Source organism: Crinia signifera, chromosome 1, assembly GCF_055691185.1.
Source record: "Crinia signifera chromosome 1, ASM5569118v1, whole genome shotgun sequence".
Lineage (NCBI taxonomy): Eukaryota > Metazoa > Chordata > Amphibia > Anura > Myobatrachidae > Crinia > Crinia signifera.
Window position 1 is genome coordinate 220,183,658 of NC_139217.1, and position 25,620 is coordinate 220,209,277.

Here is a 25,620-nt window from a genome sequence, read left to right on the forward strand (position 1 = left end):
GTTCTCAATTTATCCTCAAGACCTTGTATCAGCACAGAGACAATCACTCCCCTAATGTGTATGTTGTCCTTGGGGTCAGGGATACTAGTGTGTTTTGGCAATGCCTGCAAAGCACGGTTGAAATATTCGCTGGCAGATTCACCATCTTTTTGTTTGATAGTGAACGTCAGGATATTTTCAACCGTCGCAGGGAAATATACACCCAATTGTATTAGGCGTATATTTTCCTGGTTGCCCTGTTCAGTTAAAATCTTATTGCCCTCCACACCACTATCCCGAATAAATTTCGGGATATCTATGTGTGAAGGGAGGCAAGCTCTCAACATGTATCGCCAATCGTTATTGGTGGGCTCATCTGAATTTCCCAGCTCCCTTACAAATTTCTGACACTTTGCAGATTTTTGCTGGGATCAGGGAAATTTGAGATGATTGAACGACGTTCCAATCGTGTCCACGTATTGTGCATGTCGCTACCCCTTACAGGCATTACCTCATCCCTGTCTCCCTCTCCACTGTGTGCAGAGGGTAGATTTGTATACCCTCTGCACCATTGGACAACATCCTAGGAATAACTATCTCTGTGCTGTGTTGTGTGTGCTTACCTGTGTCTCCAAGTATGTTCCTGGCATCAGCCATCTCCTCGGCTAGGATGGCAGCAGCAGCTTGGACTGTCTCAGCCTTTCCCTCATTTCCGCTAGCTTCGCAAGGGATGACTGGTGTCAGGAACTCCTCCTGTGGATCTTTACCTTGCTTATAGGGGGTAAAAACAGTATACAGGTTATTCATTTTTATGTTTTTGTTGGTTTCACTTTGGACTGGAATTTTTCCCTTTTTTTTACATATTGGGAGATAGGAACATTCGTATTCCTGTGGCTGATTATATTTGCATCTGACAAATAACCATGTTCCCTTTGAATTTTACTTTCCTTCTGCCACAAATTTAGACATTAATTTTGTTCAACTCTCTCCTTGAGTGACAAGAGCAAACATATCTGATCTCTAACTGCTGATAAGACTTCTGGATCGAAACTACCAACACGGAAATTCTACTTTGCTGCCTTGTGTCATTTCCTTCCATTTATTTAACCCCTTCCCGACATTTGACGTATATATACGTCATGGCCGGGATGTACTTCCCTACACATGACGTATATATACGTCATGACTTTAAACTGTCCCCGCGTCTATAGACGCGGGGACAGAGGGACGATTTCTGCTGTCCCTGACAGCAGACATGTCCCTGCATGCCCAGGGGGGGCTGCGATGCCGCCCCCCCGTCGGCGATCGCTGTGATTGGCTGTTCAGTGTGAACAGCCATTCACAGCGTTTTCCTGTGTTACCGGCGAATCAGATGCTCGGTAACACAGGTGTCAATCACCGCCGGGCGTCAGGGGGCATGAGGGGGTCATCGGTGACGACGACACCTCACCCCACCTGCCCCCAAGGCTGTGATTGGTCCGTGGGACCCACGGACCAATCACAGCCAAGGCGCGTGATTTAAACTAACGGTGACTGCGCTGCAGACGCCATTCCGGTCTGGAATTGCGTGCAGAGCGGTCACCGTGCCAATCTGTCGTGATACATACCTGATCCTTGCCTGAAACTTACCTGATCACCGCTGATCACCGCTGGTAGCGTGCTGCCAGCAGCTGGATACTTGCTGGATCTTGTGACTTCTGTGTGTGCTGCTGCTGCAGTGTCATAGAGTCACAGATCGTGAGAGATAGGGACAGATAGTGACAGAGAGTGACAGAGAGTGATAGAGAGTGATAGAGAGTGATAGAGAGTGATAGAGAGTGCTATATTTTGTGTCTGCTGCACCCCCTTTTGTGCTGATCACTATATCTGAGGTGATCAGCAACTTTTTGGGGGAGCAGAGGTTTTTTTTTTATATATATACCTGTCAGTTGCAGCAAAGGTTGTGCTGCCTGTGCAACTGACTGCTGCCCCCCCCTGCTGCCCCCCCTTTTGTGCTGATTGTGCTGATTAATTAACTGATCAGCAACTTTTTGGGGGTCCAGGTTTTTTTTTTTATATATATACCTGTCAGTTGCACCAAAGTTTGTGCTGCGTGTGCAACTGACTGCTGCCCCCCCTGCTGCCCCCCCTTTTGTGCTGGTCAGTTTAAATTAATTAATCAGCAACTTTTTGGGGGTCCAGGGTTTTTTTTTTATATATATATATACCCTGTCAGGTTGTGTGTCTGCTGCCCCTCACTGCTAATCAGTGGTGCATCACTGCATCACTGATCTGCAGTTTTTTTTTTTTGGAGAGTGCAGTGGGGTTTTGTTTTTACACCCACGTTGCTTGTGTGGGTGTCCTGTGGCCGCTGAGCGCTGATCAGTGACGTACAATCACTGAACAGCATTTTTGGCACAGGGTTGATATCATTTTTTTTTCTGCAGTTTTTTTAAATTGTTTTTTTTTTGGAGAGTGCTGTGGAAATTTTTTTAAATTGTTTTTACACCCACGTTGCTTTTGTGGGTGTCCTGTGGCCGCTGATCAGTGACGTACAATCACTGAACAGCATTTTTGGCACAGGTTGATATCATTTTTTTTCTGCAGTTTTTTTTAAATTGTTTTTTTTTGTTTTTACACCCACGTTGTTTTTGTGGGTGTCCTGTTGCCTTTGAGCGCTGTTCAGTGACGGACGTTACTGACCAACATCTGTGCTCAATTTTTGGCGCAGGACCTTTTTTTTTTTTTTTTTTAACCCCTTCAATTTTTTTTTTTTTATTGGGATCAAATTCCTGTATTTTTTTTTCTGCACTACATACACACTACACACTACATACCCCCGTGTTGAAATAAAGTTTGTACCCCCCCTACACTATACACGTGTTGAAACATTACACTTACAGAAACACAAAAATAAAAATGGCATCCCAAATGGCATCCCAAATGTCATCCCAGTCATCCAGAAGAATGTATTCAGCGGAGGAGGCATATGCCATGCTTGCCTCTGACTCTGACACAGCCAGTGATGCAAGCGGGGAATTTGAAGGATTCGCCTTAAGCTCCTCTTCCTCCTCTGCTGATGAGGGACCCCCTCAAAGACGCCCCCGTAGAGCAGCTGAGACCCCCCCCCAAATGATTGATCCCGTATGGACCCCACCACCAGACAATTTTGAGCCCCAGGTTCCTGAGTTTTTGGCCATCCCAGGAATCCAATTTGATTCAACAGGTCTCAGAGAAATTGACTTTTTCAAATTATTTTTCTCTGATGATATTCAAAGTCAGGCCGGTCATTGATCATTTCAGTGCCAAATTTGCAGAGATGTACATCCCTGAAAAATTTATTTGTATTGACGAGTCCCTTATACATTTTAAAGGAAGGGTTAAATTCCGCCAGTACCTTCCCAGTAAGAGGGCAAGGTATGGCATAAAAATGTATAAGCTGACTTCCGCTTCCGGGTTCATGCAGCTCACACGCTGAGCAGAGCTACTCCAAGCCGCGGTCCACAAACCAGCTGAACGGAGCCGATATTACGACTCCAAACACCCGCACTGTACGCCAGAACCCCCCGCTACCTATCAGGCTGTGACTCCATGGCTTCAGGAGCTGCCCATAAACCGCAACAGAGGCCGGAGAAGAGACGCGCCGAATCCAGTATGGAGCCCGACCCGGACTCCACGCCTCCCTCACCAGCATCCAGGCAGGCAGCGGCTCATCAGAGAGATCTCTCAGCCTCAGCCCCGCAGGTATTTAAAGACGCTGATGCCCCGGCCACATATGGAGACATAGTGGATGCAATAAAAGCCACTATGCCCTCTATCCTAGCTATCGCGGTGCAAGAAATCACATAGCAGATCCAGCACCTTAATACCAGGGTCACAGACTCCAAGAACAGGGTAGGGGCCCTGAGCCATGACATGCATATTGTGCAGAAGGATATAATAAAACTCCAGAAGGAGAACTTTCAATTGTGGAACCGTCTGGACGACGCAGAAAATCGTTCCAGACGTAATAACATTAGAATAGTGGGGTTACCAGAAACCCTCAAGGGACCTGCACTGGCCTCCTTTGCCTCGCTATCCCTTCCTCAACTCCTGGGGATACAGGCAGAGTGCAAGGATATCGTGATAGAGCGGATTCACAGGGTAGGCCCCCCACTCAGACAAGCTGATGCCAGACCCCGAGCAGTGCTGTTTAGGTGCATGAATTATCTGCACAAAGTTGCTATATGGAAAGCCTCGCGCAGACAGCAAGATTTACAGTGGGAAGGGAGAAAGATTAGAATATTCCAGGACTTCTCGGTGGAGTTATCAAAACAGAGAAGATCTTTCTCCACTGTATGTACCCGCTTGGTGAACGAAGGATATAAATTTGCCCTCATGTACCCTGCTCGCCTCTGCATTTTTACTGCAGACTCTCACTTTGATTTTTCATGCCCTGATGACGCGCTGGGTTTCCTGCGGGAAAGTAGCCACGCATCTAACCACAACATCGCTGACCCCCCAGTACATCAAAATTCCACCTGACCTCTCCCCGATGTCACACAAACATCTCATCAACCAAAGTGGCTGCACTCTGTCATGGACCCTTCCCAAAGCTCAAATGGTTCACCGGATTAATAGAGGCCCAACACAGTTATTGACGGTTAATGACTTATTACTCTACAAGGATCTCACAATATGCTCTGTCTTTACCTTATCAGCTATCCCCCCCCTCCCCCCTCCCCCATTTACAGGACATACTATCTAATCCTTCTGAAATCATCGTTTCCAATCACCGCTTCCTGATACTCACGGGGCACTCCCCGGACACCTCATAGACACTATTCAGCCCATAATGTCTTTCCTTAGTACCCCCTGTCCCGCAGCCAATGAGCCCTTCAAGTCCTATCATCTTCAGTGTACTGGACTCAGTTAATAGGACCTGCGGCTCGTTCAGCCATGTTCCGGATTCGTTATATTCTAATGTATCCCTTGTGGAAGAATTCTAAACCACCTTTTATGTTGCATAATGCGGTTGTTCATGTGTTGGTAAATGTTTTTTGGCATGTACTACATGCAATTTGCTACTTTATTCATGTTTGTCTTGTTTCCCCAGTCCAGTATGTGTTTGTCCCCCTCCCCTCTCTCCCCTCTTGTTCTCTACCCATCATTATAGGTCGAAGATCATCGGTACAGGAGAAACAGTCCGAGCGAGCAGCCATCACCACCTTCGATACGAATGACTGAATTGAAAGTTGGTTCCCTCAACGTAGGAGGAATTCACTCTCCTGCAAAAAGACGGAAGGTACTTCTGTATCTCCAGAGACAGTCCCTTGATGTTGTTTGTCTTCAGGAGACGCACTTACTGGCCCCTGAGATAGCTAAACTTCAGATGTTAAAATGGAAGGTACTAGCGTCTGCCCCGTATAATAGTAAGGCTAGAGGGGTAGTCATACTCTGTTCCAGGGCTCTTCCGATCATAGTTACACATACCATTACGGACCCTGAGGGGAGGTATATCATAATCACGGCCAACATTGCGAACTCCACTTACACTATATGTTCAGTGTATGCCCCCAACACTTATAATAAAAAATTCTTCACAAACCTGATTAAAATTCTCACTCCAAAAATAGACTCTAAAATTATACTCTGTGGAGACTTCAATTTAACTTCCCACCAGGTACTAGATAGGTCTTCCACCTCCGCAAAACCCAGACACCCTCCCAAGATAGGCATCCCTTTCCTATCTAAAGCCCTTAACCTTGTAGATTCATGGAGATCCTCTCACCCAACTTCACGCGAATACACCTGTCTTTCTGCAGCCCACCAAACCCAATCACGCATAGACTACATACTAATCTCCGCCACACTATTCCCAAACATGAAAGCCTCACAGATACACCCTATATTCATCTCTGATCACGCTCTAATTCAATGCACCATGTCCACCTCCACTGAAAGATCTAACTATAAAACGTGGAGATTCCCCTCCCAACTTACCAATTCTGAGGCATTCAAAAAACATCTTACATCAGCCTGGGATGAATACCACGCATTCAACTCGGAGTATTTGGCCTCTAATCCAGTAAACTATTGGATGGCGGCCAAAGCTTCCCTGAGAGGGTCGATCATGGCCTATGAGAAACAACTTAAAAAAAGCCTGTCCCGAGACTATATCTCATTACAATCTTCCCTAACTGAAGCCTATGCTACATACACCCAGCAACCAAATCTGACCAACAAATTAGCTTACCAAAAAGCAAAAGTCCTCCTAGAGGATTCACTGCAAAACTCGACTGACAAATTACAATTTCTTTCTAATTACCGTTTTCACACCTTTGGCAATAAAACGGGGAAACTCCTCTCCACCATCCTAAACTCTGACAGATCACCCATGCTCATACACCCCCTGACACAAGCAGATGGGTCCCTCACCACCTCAAACTCCCAAATATCGCAAGTCATAACTGAATTCTATTCTTCCATTTATTCCAATCCCACCACTACCCCTGACACCTCCCCCTCCTACGACGCAGAGCAATGGGATCGTTTCTCCTACCCTGTGATCTCAAATGAAGCAGCTCGAACACTCACTGACCCGATCACTCTAGAAGAGGTTAATGGCGTAATCAGGAAACTAAAACGAGCAAAAGCTCCTGGCCCAGATGGGTTTGCGAGCGACTTTTATAGCATGTTCCCGGAGAGAATTGGCCCTATACTCGTCTCTGTCTTCAATTCCATCTTAGCAAATGGCTCTCCCCCACCATTCTTCAACAACGCAATAATCAAAGTTCTCCCCAAATCAGGCCGGGATTTATCAAACCCGGGGTCCTACAGACCCATATCCCTTCTCAACAATGACTACAAGATACTGACTAAAATACTTGCAGACAGACTTAACCCCATACTACCCTCCATAATACAACAGGACCAAACAGGCTTCATCAAGGGCAGACACTCAGTCCGCAATGTTAGGAAGATACTAGCTGCTACCCAACTGTATCATTCAGATTTACCTCAAAACTCCCTGGCCCTACTTCTAGCGATTGACGCAGAAAAGGCCTTCGATCTGGTCCAATGGCCCCACCTATACCACACCATGAACAGATTCGGCATCCCCCAAGCTTACACTAAATTTATACAAACTTTATATTCTAATCCCTCATCACAAATAGCCTGCAATGGGTTTCTATCACCACCATTCCAGATTCAGCGAGGTACAAGACAGGGGTGCCCTCTATCCCCCCTCTTATTTGCTATCGCCCTTGAACCACTAGCAATTGCACTCAGAGCAAATCCAAATTTCTCTGGCATTCAAATCAAATCAGTTGAACTTAAACTTGCATTATTTGCAGACGACATGATTCTGTTTGTTACGAATCCTCTTACGTCCCTACCCTCTATCATGGATACCATTCACTCCTTCAGTACCTTCTCTGGGTATAAAATTAATATCAGTAAAACAGAAATCCTCCCGATCACTCCCATTCCCCCAAACATCAGCACTCATCCTACGATTCAACAATTCCAAGTTCAAAATACATCTATTAAATACCTCGGGGTCCTGATTACACCTAATCCCAGACATGTATACAAAGCCAATTTATCCCCGCTCCTGTCAAAAATAAAATCCCAACTAGAATGCTGGACTAGGCTACCCATATCCCTCCTGGGCAGGGCTGCTGTTTTAAAGAGTGTGATCTTCCCAAAAATCTTTTATATTTTACAAATGATACCCTGCACACTCCTGAAACAAGACATTCAGACCCTAAATGGTCTCATGTCCAGATTTTTATGGAAAGGGAAAAGACCCAGGATGTCTCTTGTCAAATTGCAACACCCCTCTTGCTCGGGAGGCTTAAAAATCCCTGACTTCCAGGCCTATACCTGGTCCTTACATATGAGATATGTTTCGGATTGGATATGCGGAAGCTCTTCCTACGTAGACTCAGAACTAGACTATGCTATATTCCACCCCTATTCTCCCTGCGCCCTTTTGCACTCTCAGGTCAAACAGATACCCAACACACTGATAAATCATATCCTATTCAGACATACATATGACGCCTGGCTGCAACTGAACAAGAAAGTGGGCAGATCCCCGACATGCTCCCCGTTTATTCCTATCTGGGGTAACCCATCTTTCCCCCCCTCACTGACGAACCCAGCTTACAGGGAATGGAAACGTAAGGGCCTAGACCTTGCCACAAAGTTATTTGATCCAGGAGGCACTATTCTCGCATTTGACAAACTCCAATCCAGTTACGATATTCCTAGGACTCACTTCTATATGTACCTCCAAGCAAGACACTACATTATGCCCCTGATTCCCAATATCCTCTATATGTCCCAGGCTGACCCACTCTCTCCTATTTTTGAAGACATCCACACACAGGAATATAAACTTTCCCACACTTATGAGGCTATCATCTCCACTCTACCCAGCAAACACTTCCACACACTACATGAGTCCTGGAAAAAAGACATCCCAGGAACATACACTCCAGAAGACCTTTTTCACAATTTTGCAAAGACGATGAAGATTTTGCATTCTTCATACTTGCAAGAGGTACATTTTAAAGTCCTTCACCGCATATATATTGCACCGGCACAAAGCAAACATATGTCTGCAGAGGCCAATGGTGAATGCCCCAAATGCGGATTGGGGAATGCAAAGTTTTTCCACTGCTTCTGGAGTTGTTCCAAGATTCTGAAGTTCTGGAGGAAGACTATCAGTTATATTAACAAAATTTTTTCCTCTACATTAGTAATTGACCCCCTGGCCTGCCTCTGCTTAAATTTCTCAAATTGGCACCTCCCAACCTCCTTCTCCAAACATACTCCTCTACTCATTATATGCCTAACGCTAGCTAGGAAATTGATACTCATCCATTGGATTTTCTCCTCCACCCCATCCATTAGAGAATTAGAAACCAAACTCATACAGTTAATGCTGTTTGACAAAAGATCTGTCCAGATGGATAGCCATTTCTCTCCTCAGAAATATATGAGGAAATGGGAACCCATTCTTCACATTCTAGACCCACAACTAAAAGACAGACTAATACTCAACCCAATACCTGATTCTTCATACGGGACTTAACCACGAGGCATTGATTGGTCATATGAGATTCGTGGGGGACTGTCTGTGGAGATGCAGAGTGCCAATCAGAAATAAACTATACGGTCAGTCCTGCAATGACCACATGGTGGCTCGCTGGGACCACAAACCAACAATTGTCGGATTTCCTGTGGAGAAACAGACCTGGGAGTTGGAACTCCTTATCGACCAGAACTCCCCCCCCCCCTCACCCTCCCTACCTCATTGTCTTGTCCTGTCTATACTTTGTTATTAATGGACCGCTAAAATTGTAGATAGATACTTTTCGCTAGGTATATTATAATGCTAGAGCATACTCTCAGAATATCTCCTGCCCCCCTCCCCCTCTTCCCCCCCCTCCCCCCCCTCTTCCCCCCCACCCCCCCCCCACCCCTTACCCTACTGGCTCCAAAGTTAAAACATACCTGGAGATATCTGGTGTAAAATTGTATTTGTTATATATATTTGACTGGTTACAACGATATAAATACCCTTACCACCCAGTTAACGTCGGAGTGATCCTCGGACGGATCACTAGAGTTGTGTGTTTTATCTCAGTTCCAGAAGTCACATCGCATATTAATGTTCAATTTTCTAAACGTTCGAAAGGACGAGTCAAACAAACCATACTCTGTTAAGCATTATGTTTATTGTCTCAATGATTGTAATGGGTACATGGTACCATTTAATATATGTAAAATCTAAATAAAAACATTTATTCAAAAAAAAAAAAAAATGTATAAGCTGTGTGAAAGCACCTCAGGGTACACCCACAGGTTTAGGGTATATGAAGGGAAGGATTCAAGAATTGAACCGCCAGAATGCCCCCCCTCCCTCGTAGGTGTTAGTGGAAAAATTGTCTGGGATTTAGTGCACCCCTTCCTGGAAAAAGGTTATCACCTCTATGTGGATAACTTTTACACTAGCATCCCCCTGTTTAAGGCCCTTGGTTCAAGAGGTACAGCAGCTTGCGGTACTGTGCGTAAGAACCAAAGAGGCCTCCCAAAAACGCACATTGCCCAAGTAATGAGAAGGGGTGAAAGCAGGGGAATATGCACCGAAAATATGTTGTTGGTCAAATATAAGGACAAGAGGGATGTCCTTATACTGACAACAATTCATGGAGACAGTACCACCTCCATCCCTGTACGAGGTACCAGTACCCACACCTCAAAACCTAATTGTATCCTAGATTACAATAGGTACATGGGCGGAGTGGATCTTTCAGATCAGGTACTGAAGCCGTACAGTGCCCTGCGGAAAACAAAAATCAGGTATAAGAAGCTGGCCGTGTATATCATCCAGATGGCACTGTATAACGCTTACGTGCTATTCCGTTCTACCAGCCAGAGGGGGACATTTATGCACTTTCAAGAGGAAGTCATAAAGGGCCTAATATTTGGGAACCAGCAGGCAGAGGGCCCCAGTACTTCTAGTACTGGCCCCCGTATTGTACCAGGGCAGCATTTTCCTAACGAAATCCCCTCCACTGCAAGAAAGGGCAGGACACAAAAAAGGTGCAAAGTTTGCTATAAAAAGGGAATAAGAAAGGAAACTATTTTCCACTGTGAAACTTGCCCCGACAAACCCGGCCTATGTATAAAGGAGTGTTTTAAAATATACCACACATCTATGGATTATTAGGTTCATCATTTCACCGTGCTTCGGGGGTCTTGCTAATGCCACATAGCACCCACCATTCATTCCACCAGAATCTGAGCTGCAAAATCCAAAAATCACTCCTTCCTTTCTGAGTCCTGCCATGCACCCAACTGGTATTTTTTGGTCACATATGAGGCATTGCCATACTCGGGAGAAATTGGGGCACAGATTTTGGGGTGCTTTTTCTCCTTCATACCTTCTGAAAATGAAAAATTTTGAGCCAGAACTGCATTTTTGTGTAAAAAAATGTAATTTTTCATTTTCACTGCCCAGTTGTATCAAAATTGGTGAAACCCCTGGGGGTTTGAAATGTACACTATACCCCTAGATGAATTCCCTGAGGGGTGTAGTTTGCAAAATGGGGTCACTTGTGGGGGGGTTCCACTGTATTGGTGCTTTGGGGGTCTTGCTAATGCGACATAGCACCCACCAACATTCCACCAGAATCTGTGCTGCAAAATCCAAATATCACTCCTTCCCTTCTGAGTCCTGCCACTTTTTGGTCACACATGAGGCATTGCCGTACTCGGGAGAAATTGGGGCACAGATTTTGGGGTGCTTTTTCTCCTTCATACCTTCTGAAAATGAAAAATTTTGAGCCAGAACTGCATTTTTGTGTAAAAAAATGTAATTTTTCATTTTCACTGCCCAGTTGTATCAAAATTGGTGAAACCCCTGGGGGTTTGAAATGTACACTATACCCCTAGATGAATTCCCTGAGGGGTGTAGTTTGCAAAATGGGGTCACTTGTGGGGGGGTTCCACTGTATTGGTGCTTGGGGGGTCTTGCTAATGCGACATAGCACCCACCAACATTCCACCAGAATCTGTGCTGCAAAATCCAAAAATCACTCCTTCCCTTCTGAGTCCTGCCATGCACCCAAATGGTATTTTTTGGTCACATGTGAGGCATTGCCGTACTCGGGAGAAATTGGGGCACAGATTTTGGGGTGCTTTGTCTCCTTCATTCCTTGTGAAAATGAAAAATTTTGAGCCAGAACTGCATTTTTGTGTAAAAAATGTAATTTTTCATTTGCACAGCCCAGTTGTATCAAAATTGGTGAAACCCCTGGGGGTTTGAAATGTACACTCTTCCCCTAGATGAATTCCCTGAGGGGTGTAGTTTGCAAAATGGGGTCACTTGTGGGGGGCTCCACTGTATTGGTGCTTGGGGGGTCTTACTAATGCGACATAGCACCCACCAACATTCCACCAGAATCTGAGCTGCAAAATCCAAAAATCACTCCTTCCCTTCTGAGTCCTGCCATGCACCCAAATGGTATTTTTTGGTCACATGTGAGGCATTGCCGTACTCGGGAGAAATTGGGGCACAGATTTTGGGGTGCTTTTTCTCCTTCATACCTTCTGAAAATGAAAAATTTTGAGCCAGAACTGCATTTTTGTGTAAAAAAATGTAATTTTTCATTTTCACTGCCCAGTTTTATCAAAATTGGTGAAACCCCTGGGGGTTTGAAATGTACACTATACCCCTAGATGAATTCCCTGAGGGGTGTAGTTTGCAAAATGGGGTCACTTGTGGGGGGGTTCCACTGTATTGGTGCTTGGGGGGTCTTGCTAATGCGACATAGCACCCACCAACATTCCTCCAGAATCTGAGCTGCAAAATCCAAAAATCACTCCTTCCCTTCTGAGTCCTGCCATGCACCCAAATGGTATTTTTTGTGAGGCATTGCCGTACTCGGGAGAAATTGGGGCACAGATTTTGGGGTGCTTTGTCTCCTTCATTCCTTGTGAAAATGAAAAATTTTGAGCCAGAACTGCATTTTTGTGTAAAAAATTTAATTTTTCATTTTCACTGCCCAGTTGTACCACAATTGGTGAAACCCCTGGGGGTTTGAAATGTACACTATACCCCTAGATAAATTCCCTGAGGGGTGTAGTTTGCAAAATGGGGTCACTTGTGGGGGGGTTCCTAAATTTTAGCATCTTATGGTGCCTAGAAACCTACATGGTGCCTAAAAAATAATCTCATAAAAAGGAGGCTCCAAAATCAAGTAGATGCTCCTTCTATTATGAAGCCTGTGGTTTGGTCAACGTGCACACTAGGGCCACATATAGGATATTTATGAAAACAAAAGAATTGGGGGAATCAATTTTTAGTCACATTTCTCTAGTAAAATCTACTGTGTTCCTTAGAAAAATGTATTAAAATTGCAAATCTGCAAAAAAAATGAAATTTTGAAATTTCACCTACACTTTGTTTTAATTCCTGTGAAACACCTAAAGGGTTAACAAACTTCCAAAATGCTGTTTTGAATACTGTGAGGGGTGCAGTTTTTGAAATGGCATCATTTATGGGGGTGTCTCACATACAAGTCCCTCAAAGTCACATCAGAACTGAACTGGTCCCTAAAAAAATCAGTGTTTGAAATTTTCTTGAAAATTTGAGAATTTGCTATTCATATTGTAAGCCTCCTAGTGTCCAAAAAAATTAAATGGAAGTTGAAATAATGATGGAAACATAAAGTAGACATATGGTCTATGTTAGTTATTAACTATTTTGAGTGGTATGATTATTTGTCTCACAAGCAGAAAATTTAACATTTTGCAAATTGCTAAATTTTCCATTTTTTTACGACATTTTGGTATTTTTCACAAAAAAACACAGACTGTATCGACCCAAATTTACCACTAATTTGAATTACAATGTGTCACGAGAAAACAATCTCAAAATCACTGGGATAAGTAAAAGCAAAAAAAAGTTATCCCCACTTAAGTGATACATGTCAGATTTGAAAAAAAGGGCTCTGTCAGGAAGGCAAAAACTGGCTGTGTCAGGAAGGGGTTAAGTAAACAACTGCTCGTTCACCGTGCTTCCTGCACATTATGAATGCCGCCGATCCCTCGGGCCGGCGTAACTCTTCCCTACGTAGCACAATCTCCCATTGCCCCAATTAGGCTTATAGGAATTAATAGTTCACAGCTAGAAAAGACTGGTGGGTGGTTTTATCAGTGAGCAACACCCAAAGAATTCCTTCTCAATAGACTGAAACGTTTCCGCACTTAAGCGTGACACTCAGCCTATGAGGATGTTACTCAATCACCACTCGCTTTCGGCTAGAAACGAATCGCTAGTCGACTTGCAGGGTGCGGCCAAATTTTGCTGAACACAGAAAAACTTGTTTTTCCTGTATCCTTCAAAACTGGTTTTCTAAAGGGGCTAATCAGATCACTGGGTACCGATTTAGCTTCTTGTACCCTTCCGGAGGATCCAATAGGCGGGTCCACGAAAGGGGCAGTTCCTATGGGCACGTCGCCACGTTCACCTATATGTCTTATTTCAACACACAAATAATATCCTGATCTGGACTGCGCTGATATTTCTGTACAGAAAATCTTCCCTGGCTGGTAGTTTCTCACTAGATACTTATGCAGGTATAAATAACTTAAATGGCTATAGGAATCTATTAAAATAATGCTTGAATTGCTTGTTTTTGAAAAATTAACCAAAATTTTTTTATTTACTTTTATTAATTACCGCTTTATCCACAGTATGTTAATTTACCGTTTAAATAGAGCTTGTGATTAATACTAGCCACCTCTGGGCTCCTATGTGTGCTGCATGTGCAGTGCCAGCGAACAGCCACGTGTGCACGTGTGTTTGTTAAAACCTGTTCACAGGCCGCCGATGAATCGGCCACCCACGTGTTCTACGGTGTATTTGTAAGGTCGCAATCGGGTACCGCTAAACACGGCAATTTCGCCGAAAAGCAAAAATAATCCCAACACAAATCTGTAAATTACGTACAAGGATGCAAAATAAATCTCGCACAAAATATGTAAATTACGTACAGAGATGCAAAACTATACTTAACGTAAACACGTGTGCATACCTTAAGTAATACACTGCAGACGCTTTACGTTACTGTAAAAGGCCTAGAACTTGTCGCCACATGGCTGAGTCCCTGGCCCTGCAGTAACTTACAATAAGAGATTATAGTTTTGCACAGAAGGGATCCTCTATGTACTATAATAAACACAGGCCTTTGCCTCCACGTGTGCGAAACTTTATCGCACGCAGCACATATACTATAATAAACAAGCAATTCAAGACACTATACCCCGTTAAACTACTTGTGGCAGGCAGAAGTACAGATTACTAAACACTTTATATACTTAAAATACGTCACATAATTTCTCTTTGGATTTCACTTATTATACCTCGGATTCATAAGCTAGCACCTCTCAAACCCTGTACCGCCGTAGACTTGGCCTCTCCAGCAATGGTTAAATGATGACTTCCACCCTTTTGCTGGTATAGGCTCAAGTCGTGGTACAGTGTTCTAGAGTATGAAACGCCCGGACGAAGCCCGCAATTGTTAAAATCAATATTAATATAACCAGAAGAACAATAAGTGAAATGCGCAGTTTACGTACTCTTTCCGTAACTTGCGTACCCTTTATCTCTAGCTACGTGCGAACAAAGTGTAGCGCAGCGTAGCGGACCTTTTCCGTGTATTGTACACGCTGGATCAGTTCCAGTAATAAGAAATCCCTTCGCAGTACTTAGTACTTAAACTGCAAATACCTTTTATGGACAATGTCCGTAATATACCTTATCGCTAGATGCGAATAATAGACGAGACAAAGATATAACAAAGTGAGGAGATAAATTCTCCAAATAGTGTATTTAGTCCCTAGCGGACAAAAGGGGATTACAGAAAGTAAGAACACAGTGTTACACTTGATACAGTTAAACTAACAATAATAAGTATACTTTAAACTAACAAGGTAACAGAAACAGATACATAATATAATCAGCCACATTAAACAAACAGGAATACAAATGTTACCGTAAAGAGAATATCGCAGCACAGTCCGGTCGGAGCTCGCTATGTTCAAACTGAACTTAGCCCGGTCAAGAAGTAGGGAGAGATGCAGTGCCAAAGTGACCGAGCCAGTTCAGGGATAGCTATTTTATAGGGTACCCAAAGGGGGGGGGGTCAAATGCCCTTACGATTGGTCAAGGGTTCAAATGTCCATTCTTCAGTGATTGGGGCAAGGCATTGCACCTGGTTTGGATTGGTGCAGGGTACTTTGGTGTCCTTTGTTTGTTAGCATCGTCGTCAGGGTCGTAAATCAGCAACAAGAACTGGTTACAACTTGATTCCTTTGTCTTACACAGGACACATGGCAAAAGTACATATAATAAGTATTTTGTCCGTAATTATCAAACCATAGGACTTGCGAATATTTGGCTGCGACCGGAATGCTGCACACGGGACACAGAACATAAAGTTACCAAACATGTACAGAAACAATCGTGTATTTCTAATTAAACTATGTGTAGCATACTAAACCTTTAATTAACTATATTTTATTTGGATACAATCGATGGGTTACAGCTTTATCCCTAATTCAAATCCACATCAAAAGGAAGATCATCTTAAGGCAGTGGTTCCCAAACTGTGTGCCGTGGCACCCTGGGGTGCCTTGGGGGACTTGCAGGGGTGCCCTGGGTTGGTGGTCCAGGACCAATTCAAGTTATCTATGTCCAATATAATAGTCAAATCATGGACAAACAGAAGTCAATTTTGTCCAATACCACATAACTGATCCTAAGGATGAGATATAAACACAATTTATTTAACTTAATATTTGTTTCTGAGTTCCTCAATGAGAAAGTTTTAGCCTAGGGGTGCCGTGAAAAAAATTCTGATGCTCCGGGGTGCCGTGATTCGAAAAAGTTTGGGAACCCCTGTCTTAACCCCTTCCCGACATTTGACATACATTTACGTCATGGCCGGGATGTACTTCCCGACGCATGGCATAAATGTACGTCATGGCTTTAAACTGTCACCGCGTCTATAGACGCGGTGACAGTTTGGAGATGTCTGCTGTCCCTGACAGCAGACATGTCCCAGCATGTCCAGGGGGGGCGGCGATGCCTCCCCCCCATCAGCGATCGCTGTGATTGGCTGTTCAAATGTGAACAGCCAATTACAGCGTTTTCTGTGTACCGGCGAATAACGTTCGCCGGTGACACAGGGATCGGTGGTGATTGGTGCTGTAAAGTACAGCACCAATCACCACGGGGTGTAATGGTGACACTGGTGTCACCCCACCTCACCCCACCCGCCCCCAAAGGCCGTGATTGGTTCGTCGGACCGACGGACCAATCACAGCCATGGAGGGTGATTTAAACTAACGGTGACTGCACTGCAGACGCCATTCCGGTCTGGAATTGCGTGCAGTGCGGTCACCGTGCCTATCTGCCGTGATATACTGACCTGATCCTTGCAAATACTTACCTGATCACTGCTTGTAGCGTGCTGGATGCTTCCTGGATCTTGTGACTTCTTGTGACTTACTGTGTTGTGCTGCTGCAGTGTGATAGAGTTATAGATAGAGAGATAGAGAGAGATAGAGAGAGATAGAGAGAGATAGAGAGAGATAGAGAGAGATAGTGACAGAGAGTGCTATATTTTGTGTCTGCTGCCCCCCCCCCTGTTGTGCTGATCAGTATATCTGTGCTGATCAGCAACTTTTTGGGGGTGCTGGTTTTTTTTTATATATATACAGCTGTGCTGCGTGTGCAACTCACTGCTGCCCCCCCTTTTGTGCTGATCAGTATAAATTAACTGATCAGCAACTTTTTGGGGGTGCAGAGTTTTTTTTATATATATATACCTGTCAGTGCTGCTGCTGCAGTGTCATAGAGTGATAGATAGTGAGAGATAGAGAGATAGAGAGAGATAGTGACAGAGAGTGATAGAGAGTGCTATATTTTGTGTCTGCTGCCCCCCCTTTTGTGCTGATCAGTATATCTGTGCTGATCAGCAACTTTTTGGGGGTGCAGAGTTTTTTTTTTAATATATATATACCTGTCAGTGCTGCTGCTGCTGCAGTGTCATAGAGTGATAGATAGTGAGAGATAGAGAGATAGAGAGAGATAGTGACAGAGAGTGATAGAGAGTGCTATATTTTGTGTCTGCTGCCCCCCCCTTTTGTGCTGATCAGTATATCTGTGCTGATCAGCAACTTTTTGGGGGTGCAGGGGTTTCTTTTTTTATATATATACCTGTCAGTTGCTGCCAGTTGCACTGTCAGTTGCACCAAAGGTTGTGCACCTGCTGCCCCTCACTGGTAATCAGTGTCGCATCAGTGATCACCTTTTTTTTTTTTGCTGTGGGGTCTTTTTTTAATTTTTTTTTACACACACTGTGATTTTGTGGGTGTCCTGTGGCCACTGTGCGCTGATCAGTGACGTACATCACTGATCAGCTTTTTCGGCACAGGGTTGATCTATTTTTTTTTTTTTTTTATCAAATTCCTGTTGCCTTTGAGCGCTGTTCAGTGACGGACGTTACTGACCAACATCTGTGCTCAATTTTTGGCGCAGGACCTTTTTTTTCTGCACTACATACACACTACACACTACATACCCCCCCGGGTTGAAATAAAGTTTGTACCCCCCCTACACTATACACGTGTTGAAACATTTCACTACCAGAAACACAAAAATAAAAATGGCATCCCAAATGTCATCCCAAATGTCATCCCAGTCATCCAGAAGAATGTATTCAGCGGAGGAGGAATATGCCATGCTTGCCTCTGACTCTGACACAGCCAGTGATGCAAGCGGGGAATTTGTAGGATTCATCTTAAGCTCCTCTTCCTCCTCTAGTGATGAGGGACCCCCTCAAAGACGCCCCCGTAGAGCAGCTGAGACCCCCCCCCAATAATTGATCTCGTATGGACCCCACCACCAGACAATTTTGAGCCCCAGGTTCCTGAGTTTTTGGCCATCCCAGGAATCCAATCTGATTCCACAGGTCTCAGAGAAATTGACTTTTTCAAATTATTTTTCTCTGATGATTTTATAAATTTAATGGTGGACCAAACTAATTTATATGCCCAGTTTATTGCTCAAAACCCCACATCATCATTTGCTAGGTGGACCCCTGTAGATGCAGTAGAGATGATGACGTTTTGGGGTCTGGTGTTTCATATGGGCATAGTAAAAAAGCCAGAAATTAGGCAATATTGGAGTACAGATGTTCTGTACAGCACCCCACTTTACCGTATGGCCATGACCCGTACTCGTTTTGAGTTAATCCTTAAATTTTTGCATTACAACGATAATGCACAGTGCCCACCCAGAGATGATCCCACCTTTGACCGGCTATTCAAAGTCAGGCCGGTCATTGATCATTTCAGTGCCAAATTTGCAGAGATGTACATCCCAGATAAATTCATTTGCATAGACGAGTCCCTTATACATTTTAAAGGAAGGGTTAAATTCCGCCAGTACCTTCCCAATAAGAGGGCAAGGTATGGCATAAAAATGTATAAGCTGTGTGAAAGCACCTCAGGGTACACCCACAGGTTTAGGGTATATGAAGGGAAGGATTCAAGAATTGAACCGCCAGAATGCCCCCCCTCCCTCGTAGGTGTTAGTGGAAAAATTGTCTGGGATTTAGTGCACCCCTTCCTGGATAAAGGTTATCACCTCTATGTGGATAACTTTTACACTAGCATACCCCTGTTTAATGCCCTTGGTTCAAGAGGTACAGCAGCTTGCGGTACTGTGCGCAAGAACCAAAGAGGCCTCCCAAAAACGCACATTGCCCAAGTAATGAGAAGGGGTGAAAGCAGGGCACAATCCACCGAAAATATGTTGTTGGTCAAATATAAGGACAAGAGGGATGTCCTTATACTGACAACAATTCACGGAGACAGTACCACCTCCATCCCTGTACGAGGTACCAGTACCCACACCTCAAAACCTAATTGTATCCTGGATTACAATAAGTACATGGGCGGAGTGGATCTTTCAGATCAGGTACTGAAGCCGTACAGTGCCCTGCGGAAAACAAAAATCTGGTACAAGAAGCTGGCCGTGTATATCATCCAGATGGCACTGTATAACGCTTACGTGCTATTCCGTTCTACCAGCCAGAGGGGGACATTTATGCACTTTCAAGAGGAAGTCATAAAGGGCCTAATATTTGGGAACCAGCAGGCAGAGGGCCCCAGTACTTCTAGTACTGGCCCCCGTATTGTACCAGGGCAGCATTTTCCTGATGAAATCCCCTCCACTGGAAAAAAAGGGCAGGACACAAAAAAGGTGCAAAGTTTGCTATAAAAAGGGAATAAGAAAGCAAACTATTTTCCAGTGTGACACTTGCCCCGACAAACCCGGCCTATGTATAAAGGAGTGTTTTAAAATATACCACACATCTATGGATTATTAGGTTCATCATTTCACCGTGCTTCGGGGGTCTTGCTAATGCCACATAGCACCCACCATTCATTCCACCAGAATCTGAGCCGCAAAATCCAAAAATCACTCCTTCCCTTCTGAGTCCTGCCATGCACCCAACTGGTATTTTTTGGTCACATGTGAGGCATTGCCGTACTCGGAAGAAATTGGGGCACAGATTTTGGGGTGCTTTTTCTCCTTCATACCTTCTGAAAATGAAAAATTTTGAGCCAGAACTGCATTTTTGTGTAAAAAAATGTAATTTTTCATTTGCACAGCCCAGTTGTATCAAAATTGGTGAAACCCCTGGGGGTTTAAAATGTACACTATACCCCTAGATGAATTCCCTGAGGGGTGTAGTTTGCAAAATGGGGTCACTTGTGGGGGGTTCCACTGTATTGGTGCTTTGGGGGTCTTGCTAATGCGACATAGCACCCACCAACATTCCACCAGAATCTGTGCTGCAAAATCCAAATATCACTCCTTCCCTTCTGAGTCCTGCCATTTTTGGTCACACATGAAGCATTGCCGTACTCGGGAGAAATTGGGGCACATATTTTGGGGTGCTTTGTCTCCTTCATTCCTTGTGAAAATGAAAAATTTTGAGCCAGAACTGCATTTTTGTGTAAAAAATTTAATTTTTCATTTTCACTGCCCAGTTGTACCACAATTGGTGAAACCCCGGGGGGTTTGAAATGTACATTATACCCCTAGATGAATTCCCTGAGGGGTGTAGTTTGCAAAATAGGGTCACTTGTGGGGGGCTTCCACTGTATTGTTGCTTCGGGGGTCTTGCTAATGCGACATAGCACCCACCAAAATTCCACCAGAATCTGAGCTGCAAAATACAAAAATCACTCCTTCCCTTCTGAGTCCTGCCATGCACCCAAATGGTATTTTTTGGTCACATGTGAGGCATTGCCATACTCGGGAGAAATTGGTGCACAGATTTTGGGGTGCTTTTTCTCCTTCATACCTTATGAAAATGAAAAATTTTGAGCCAGAACTGCATTTTTGTGTAAAAAAATGTAATTTTTCATTTGCACAGCCCAGTTGTATCAAAATTGGTGAAACCCCTGGGGGTTTGAAATGTACACTATACCCCTAGATGAATTCCCTGAGGGGTGTAGTTTGCAAAATGGGGTCACTTGTGGGGGGCTTCCACTGTATTGGTGCTTTGGGGGTCTTGCTAATGCGACATAGCACCCACCAAAATTCCACCAGAATCTGAGCTGCAAAATACAAAAATCACTCCTTCCCTTCTGAGTCCTGCCATGCACCCAAATGGTATTTTTTGGTCACATGTGAGGCATTGCCTTACTCGGGAGAAATTGGGGCACAGATTTTGGGGTGCTTTGTCTCCTTCATTCCTTGTGAAAATGAAAAATTTTGAGCCAGAACTGCATTTTTGTGTAAAAAAATGTAATTTTTCATTTGCACAGCCCAGTTGTATCAAAATTGGTGAAACCCCTGGGGGTTTGAAATGTACACTTTACCCCTAGATGAATTCCCTGAGGGGTGTAGTTTGCAAAATGGGGTCACTTGTGGGGGGCTTCCACTGTATTGGTGCTTTGGGGGTCTTGCTAATGCGACATAGCACCCACCAAAATTCCACCAGAATCTGAGCTGCAAAATACAAAAATCACTCCTTCCCTTCTGAGTCCTGCCATGCACCCAAATGGTATTTTTTGGTCACATGTGAGGCATTGCCTTACTCGGGAGAAATTGGGGCACAGATTTTGGGGTGCTTTGTCTCCTTCATTCCTTGTGAAAATGAAAAATTTTGAGCCAGAACTGCATTTTTGTGTAAAAAAATGTAATTTTTCATTTGCACAGCCCAGTTGTATCAAAATTGGTGAAACCCCTGGGGGTTTGAAATGTACACTATACCCCTAGATGAATTCCCTGAGGGGTGTAGTTTGCAAAATGGGGTCACTTGTGGGGGCTTCCACTGTATTGGTGCTTTGGGGGTCTTGCTAATGCGACATAGCACCCACCAAAATTCCACCAGAATCTGAGCTGCAAAATACAAAAATCACTCCTTCCCTTCTGAGTCCTGCCATGCACCCAAATGGTATTTTTTGGTCACATGTGAGGCATTGCCGTACTCGGGAGAAATTGGGGCACAGATTTTGGGGTGCTTTGTCTCCTTCATTCCTTGTGAAAATGAAAAATTTTGAGCCAGAACTGCATTTTTGTGTAAAAAATTTAATTTTTCATTTTCACTGCCCAGTTGTACCACAATTGGTGAAACCCCTGGGGGTTTGAAATGTACATTATACCCCTAGATGAATTCCCTGAGGGGTGTAGTTTGCAAAATGGGGTCACTTGTGGGGGGGTTCCTAACTTTTAGCATCTTACGGTGCCTAGAAACCTACATGGTGCCTAAAAAATAATCTCATAAAAAGGAGGCTCCAAAATCAAGTAGGTGCTCCTTCTATTATGAAGCCTGTGGTTTGGTCAACGTGCACACTAGGGCCACATATAGGATATTTATGAAAACAAAAGAATTGGGGGAATCAATTTTTAGTCACATTTCTCTAGTAAAATGTACTGTGTTCCTTAGAAAAATGTATTAAAATTGAAAATCTGCAAAAAAAATGAAATTTTGAAATTTCACCTACACTTTGTTTTAATTCCTGTGAAACACCTAAAGGGTTAACAAACTTCCAAAATGCTGTTTTGAATACTGTGAGGGGTGCAGTTTTTGAAATGACATCATTTATGGGGGTGTCTCACATACAAGTCCCTCAAAGTCACATCAGAACTGAACTGGTCCCTAAAAAAATCAGTGTTTGAAATTTTCTTGAAAATTTGAGAATTTGCTATTCATATTTTAAGCCTCCTAGTGTCCAAAAAAATTAAAAGGAGGTTGAAATAATGATGGCAACATAAAGTAGACATATGGTCTATGTTAGTTATTAACTATTTTGAGTGGTATGATTATTTGTCTCACAAGCAGAAAATTTAACATTTTGAAAATTGCAAAATTTTCCATTTTTTTACGACATTTTGGTATTTTTCACAAAAAAACACAGACTGTATCGACGAAAATTTACCACTAACTTGAAGTACAATGTGTCACGAGAAAACAATCTCAAAATCACTGGGATAAGTAAAAGCAAAAAAAAGTTATCCCCACTTAAGTGATACATGTCAGATTTGAAAAAAAGGGCTCTGTCAGGAAGGCAAAAACAGGCTGCGGCGGGAAGGGGTTAAGGGTATCCTGAGCCATGGAAATCATAAGGCACCACAGAACCACTGCTGTCACATAACTCTGGATACAAAATCCTCCAGACATATTGGATGGTAATATAAAATTATTGCGATAGTCAGCCTCCAAACTTTCCCCTATTAAGGGACTATACATCATGTATGAAATTATTCTCAAGTGAGATTTAAATGATTCACCAGCACTCAGATTCTTTTATTTTCTTATTTATTATTTATTTTTCATATTAAATGTATACATGTATTTTTCATGTTAATTTTTATTAAATAATTATTTTAGAGAACCGTGTAATTATTGAAACAGCAAGCGCTGGCACACACCTTCTTCTTTTTTGCCTTATTAATTAGGGTCTGACAAACCCTGTGCCAGCGGCTATTGATTGTGCAACACACACAATCCTTTTTCCTTTTAATTTGAATTTAGGTAACAAATGTGAGCAACGCTGGCACTTAGCGGATATTTTGCACATCGCACAGATGTTGGCACTCAAAGGGTTAATTGAGGCCTGTATTCTCCATTATATCCTCCATAAAGAATTTGAATTTTTACAATTGTATGTCACTGAACATTGAATAATTTGTTTTGTTTTTTGTGCTCTTTTCAGGCTGAAGGGGAAGTCGCTGCATTGAATCGCCGAATCCAGCTAGTAGAAGAGGAGTTGGATAGAGCTCAGGAACGTCTTGCTACAGCTTTACAGAAATTGGAAGAAGCAGAAAAAGCAGCCGATGAGAGTGAAAGGTATTCATCGCATATAGTTGTGTTGTGTGTGTTCACAGCAAAAACGGTCTTTTATCAGTTAATCCAATAGAAAATAAAAATGTGTAAAAAAAAAGATTATGGGGGAAATTTACTAAAGAAAATTTGTAAAAAATAGGTGTATTTGTATCCAGAAATACACTTATTTTTGACATTTACTATCCCGAAAATACGGCAATTCGTATTCGTATTGAAAGCACATCAATACGAATACGAATTGCCGTATTTTCGGGATAGTAAATGTCAAAAATAAGGGTATTTCTGGATACAAATACACCTATTTTTACACCTTTTTTTTACAAATTTCCTTTAGTAAATTTCCCCCTATATGTCACATAAAAGGTGATCATTACAGGTCATCAATAAGGTCCACTTTCGATGTATGTTTTACCAGGGGTAATTGGATACCCAGTTGGATTCTATGGTGGTTAAAGACTAATTGCAGAATTCTCTGTCAACTTCCATTATTCAACTTCCATTATTTGTCTTCTCTTCCCATCTTTAAGAGCTCTATTCTCATTCTTATTGAGGGTTAATAATCTCAATGCAAAATCTAGTAAATGATGTTTTTTTTTTTTTGTCTGCACATGTGCTGCTTCAGTATTCCCTATCTACATTGTGTAACTCACAGTAAAGAAACATGGGTACTCTTTACTTAGATGGGCGCCCGTCGTGGTGATCGCGGGTACATTTATGTCTGGCCGCGACGCGACCGACGCGATGCCCGCGATTTCCCATTGAAACCCATGTTAAACATGGAAATCGTGTCGGTCGCGTCGCGGCCGGCCATAAATGTACCCGCGATGCCCGCGACGCGATGCTCCCGATTTGCCATAGGAATCAATGTTAAAAGGCCCGATGGACACGATTTTACTGTTAAATGCCTCAATGGACCCGATTTGGCCATAGGAATCAATGTTAAATGGGCCACAGAGCCCAAATAAGCACAATTAACCCTTAAATGTCCCCCCAAATTTTTAACGCCACCCCACGATCCACGCCAACCCGAAGCGTGGCGAGCGCAGCGAGCCCGCGAGGGGCGGCGGTACGCGTCCTCCGACCTTTTCATGCCCTACTATCCACTAGGGCGTGGAGTGAGAATAGAATAGTGTGGCGAGCGCAGCGAGCCACCGAGCCCGAAGCGTGGCGAGCGCAGCGAGCCCCGCGAGGGGACGCGGATACCTTCACAGTTATACGCGTCCCCTCGCGGGCTTCACAGGTGTCCGTGGCGACGCGTCTACCTGTGAAGCCCGCGAGGGGACGCGTCTACCTGTGAAGGTATCCGCGTCCCCTCGCGGGGCTCGCTGCGTTCGCCACGCTTCGGGCTCGGTGGCTCGCTGCGCTTGCCACACTATTCTATTCTCACTCCACGCCCTAGTGGATAGTAGGGCATGAAAAGGTCGGAGGACGCGTACCGCCGCCCCTCGCGGGCTCGCTGCGCTCGCCACGCTTCGGGTTGGCGTGGATCGTGGGTGGCGTTAAAAATTTGGGGGAACATTTAAGGGTTAATTGTGGCTATTTGGGCTCTGTGGCCCATTTAACATTGATTCCTATGGCCAAATCGCGGGCATTGAGGCATTTTACATCAAAATCGCGCTCAATCAGCCTTTTTAACATTGTTCCCTATGGGAAAATCGCGGTCATCGCGGGTAGCAGATTTTTATGTACCCGCGATTTACCCGCGATGCCCGCGATGACCGCGATT

At 43.8% G+C, this 25,620-nt stretch overlaps 1 protein-coding gene across 1 annotated transcript in view; it reads left to right on the plus strand.

Moving 5' to 3' along the window:
• LOC146027253 (tropomyosin alpha-1 chain-like) overlaps positions 1-25,620 on the plus strand; it is a 314,841-nt gene that overhangs the window by 169,341 nt on the left and 119,880 nt on the right. The window contains exon 3 of the mRNA XM_083158199.1: positions 23,764-23,897. Coding sequence (XP_083014325.1) covers positions 23,764-23,897 — 134 coding nt within the window. The remainder of the gene's footprint in view (positions 1-23,763; positions 23,898-25,620) is intronic.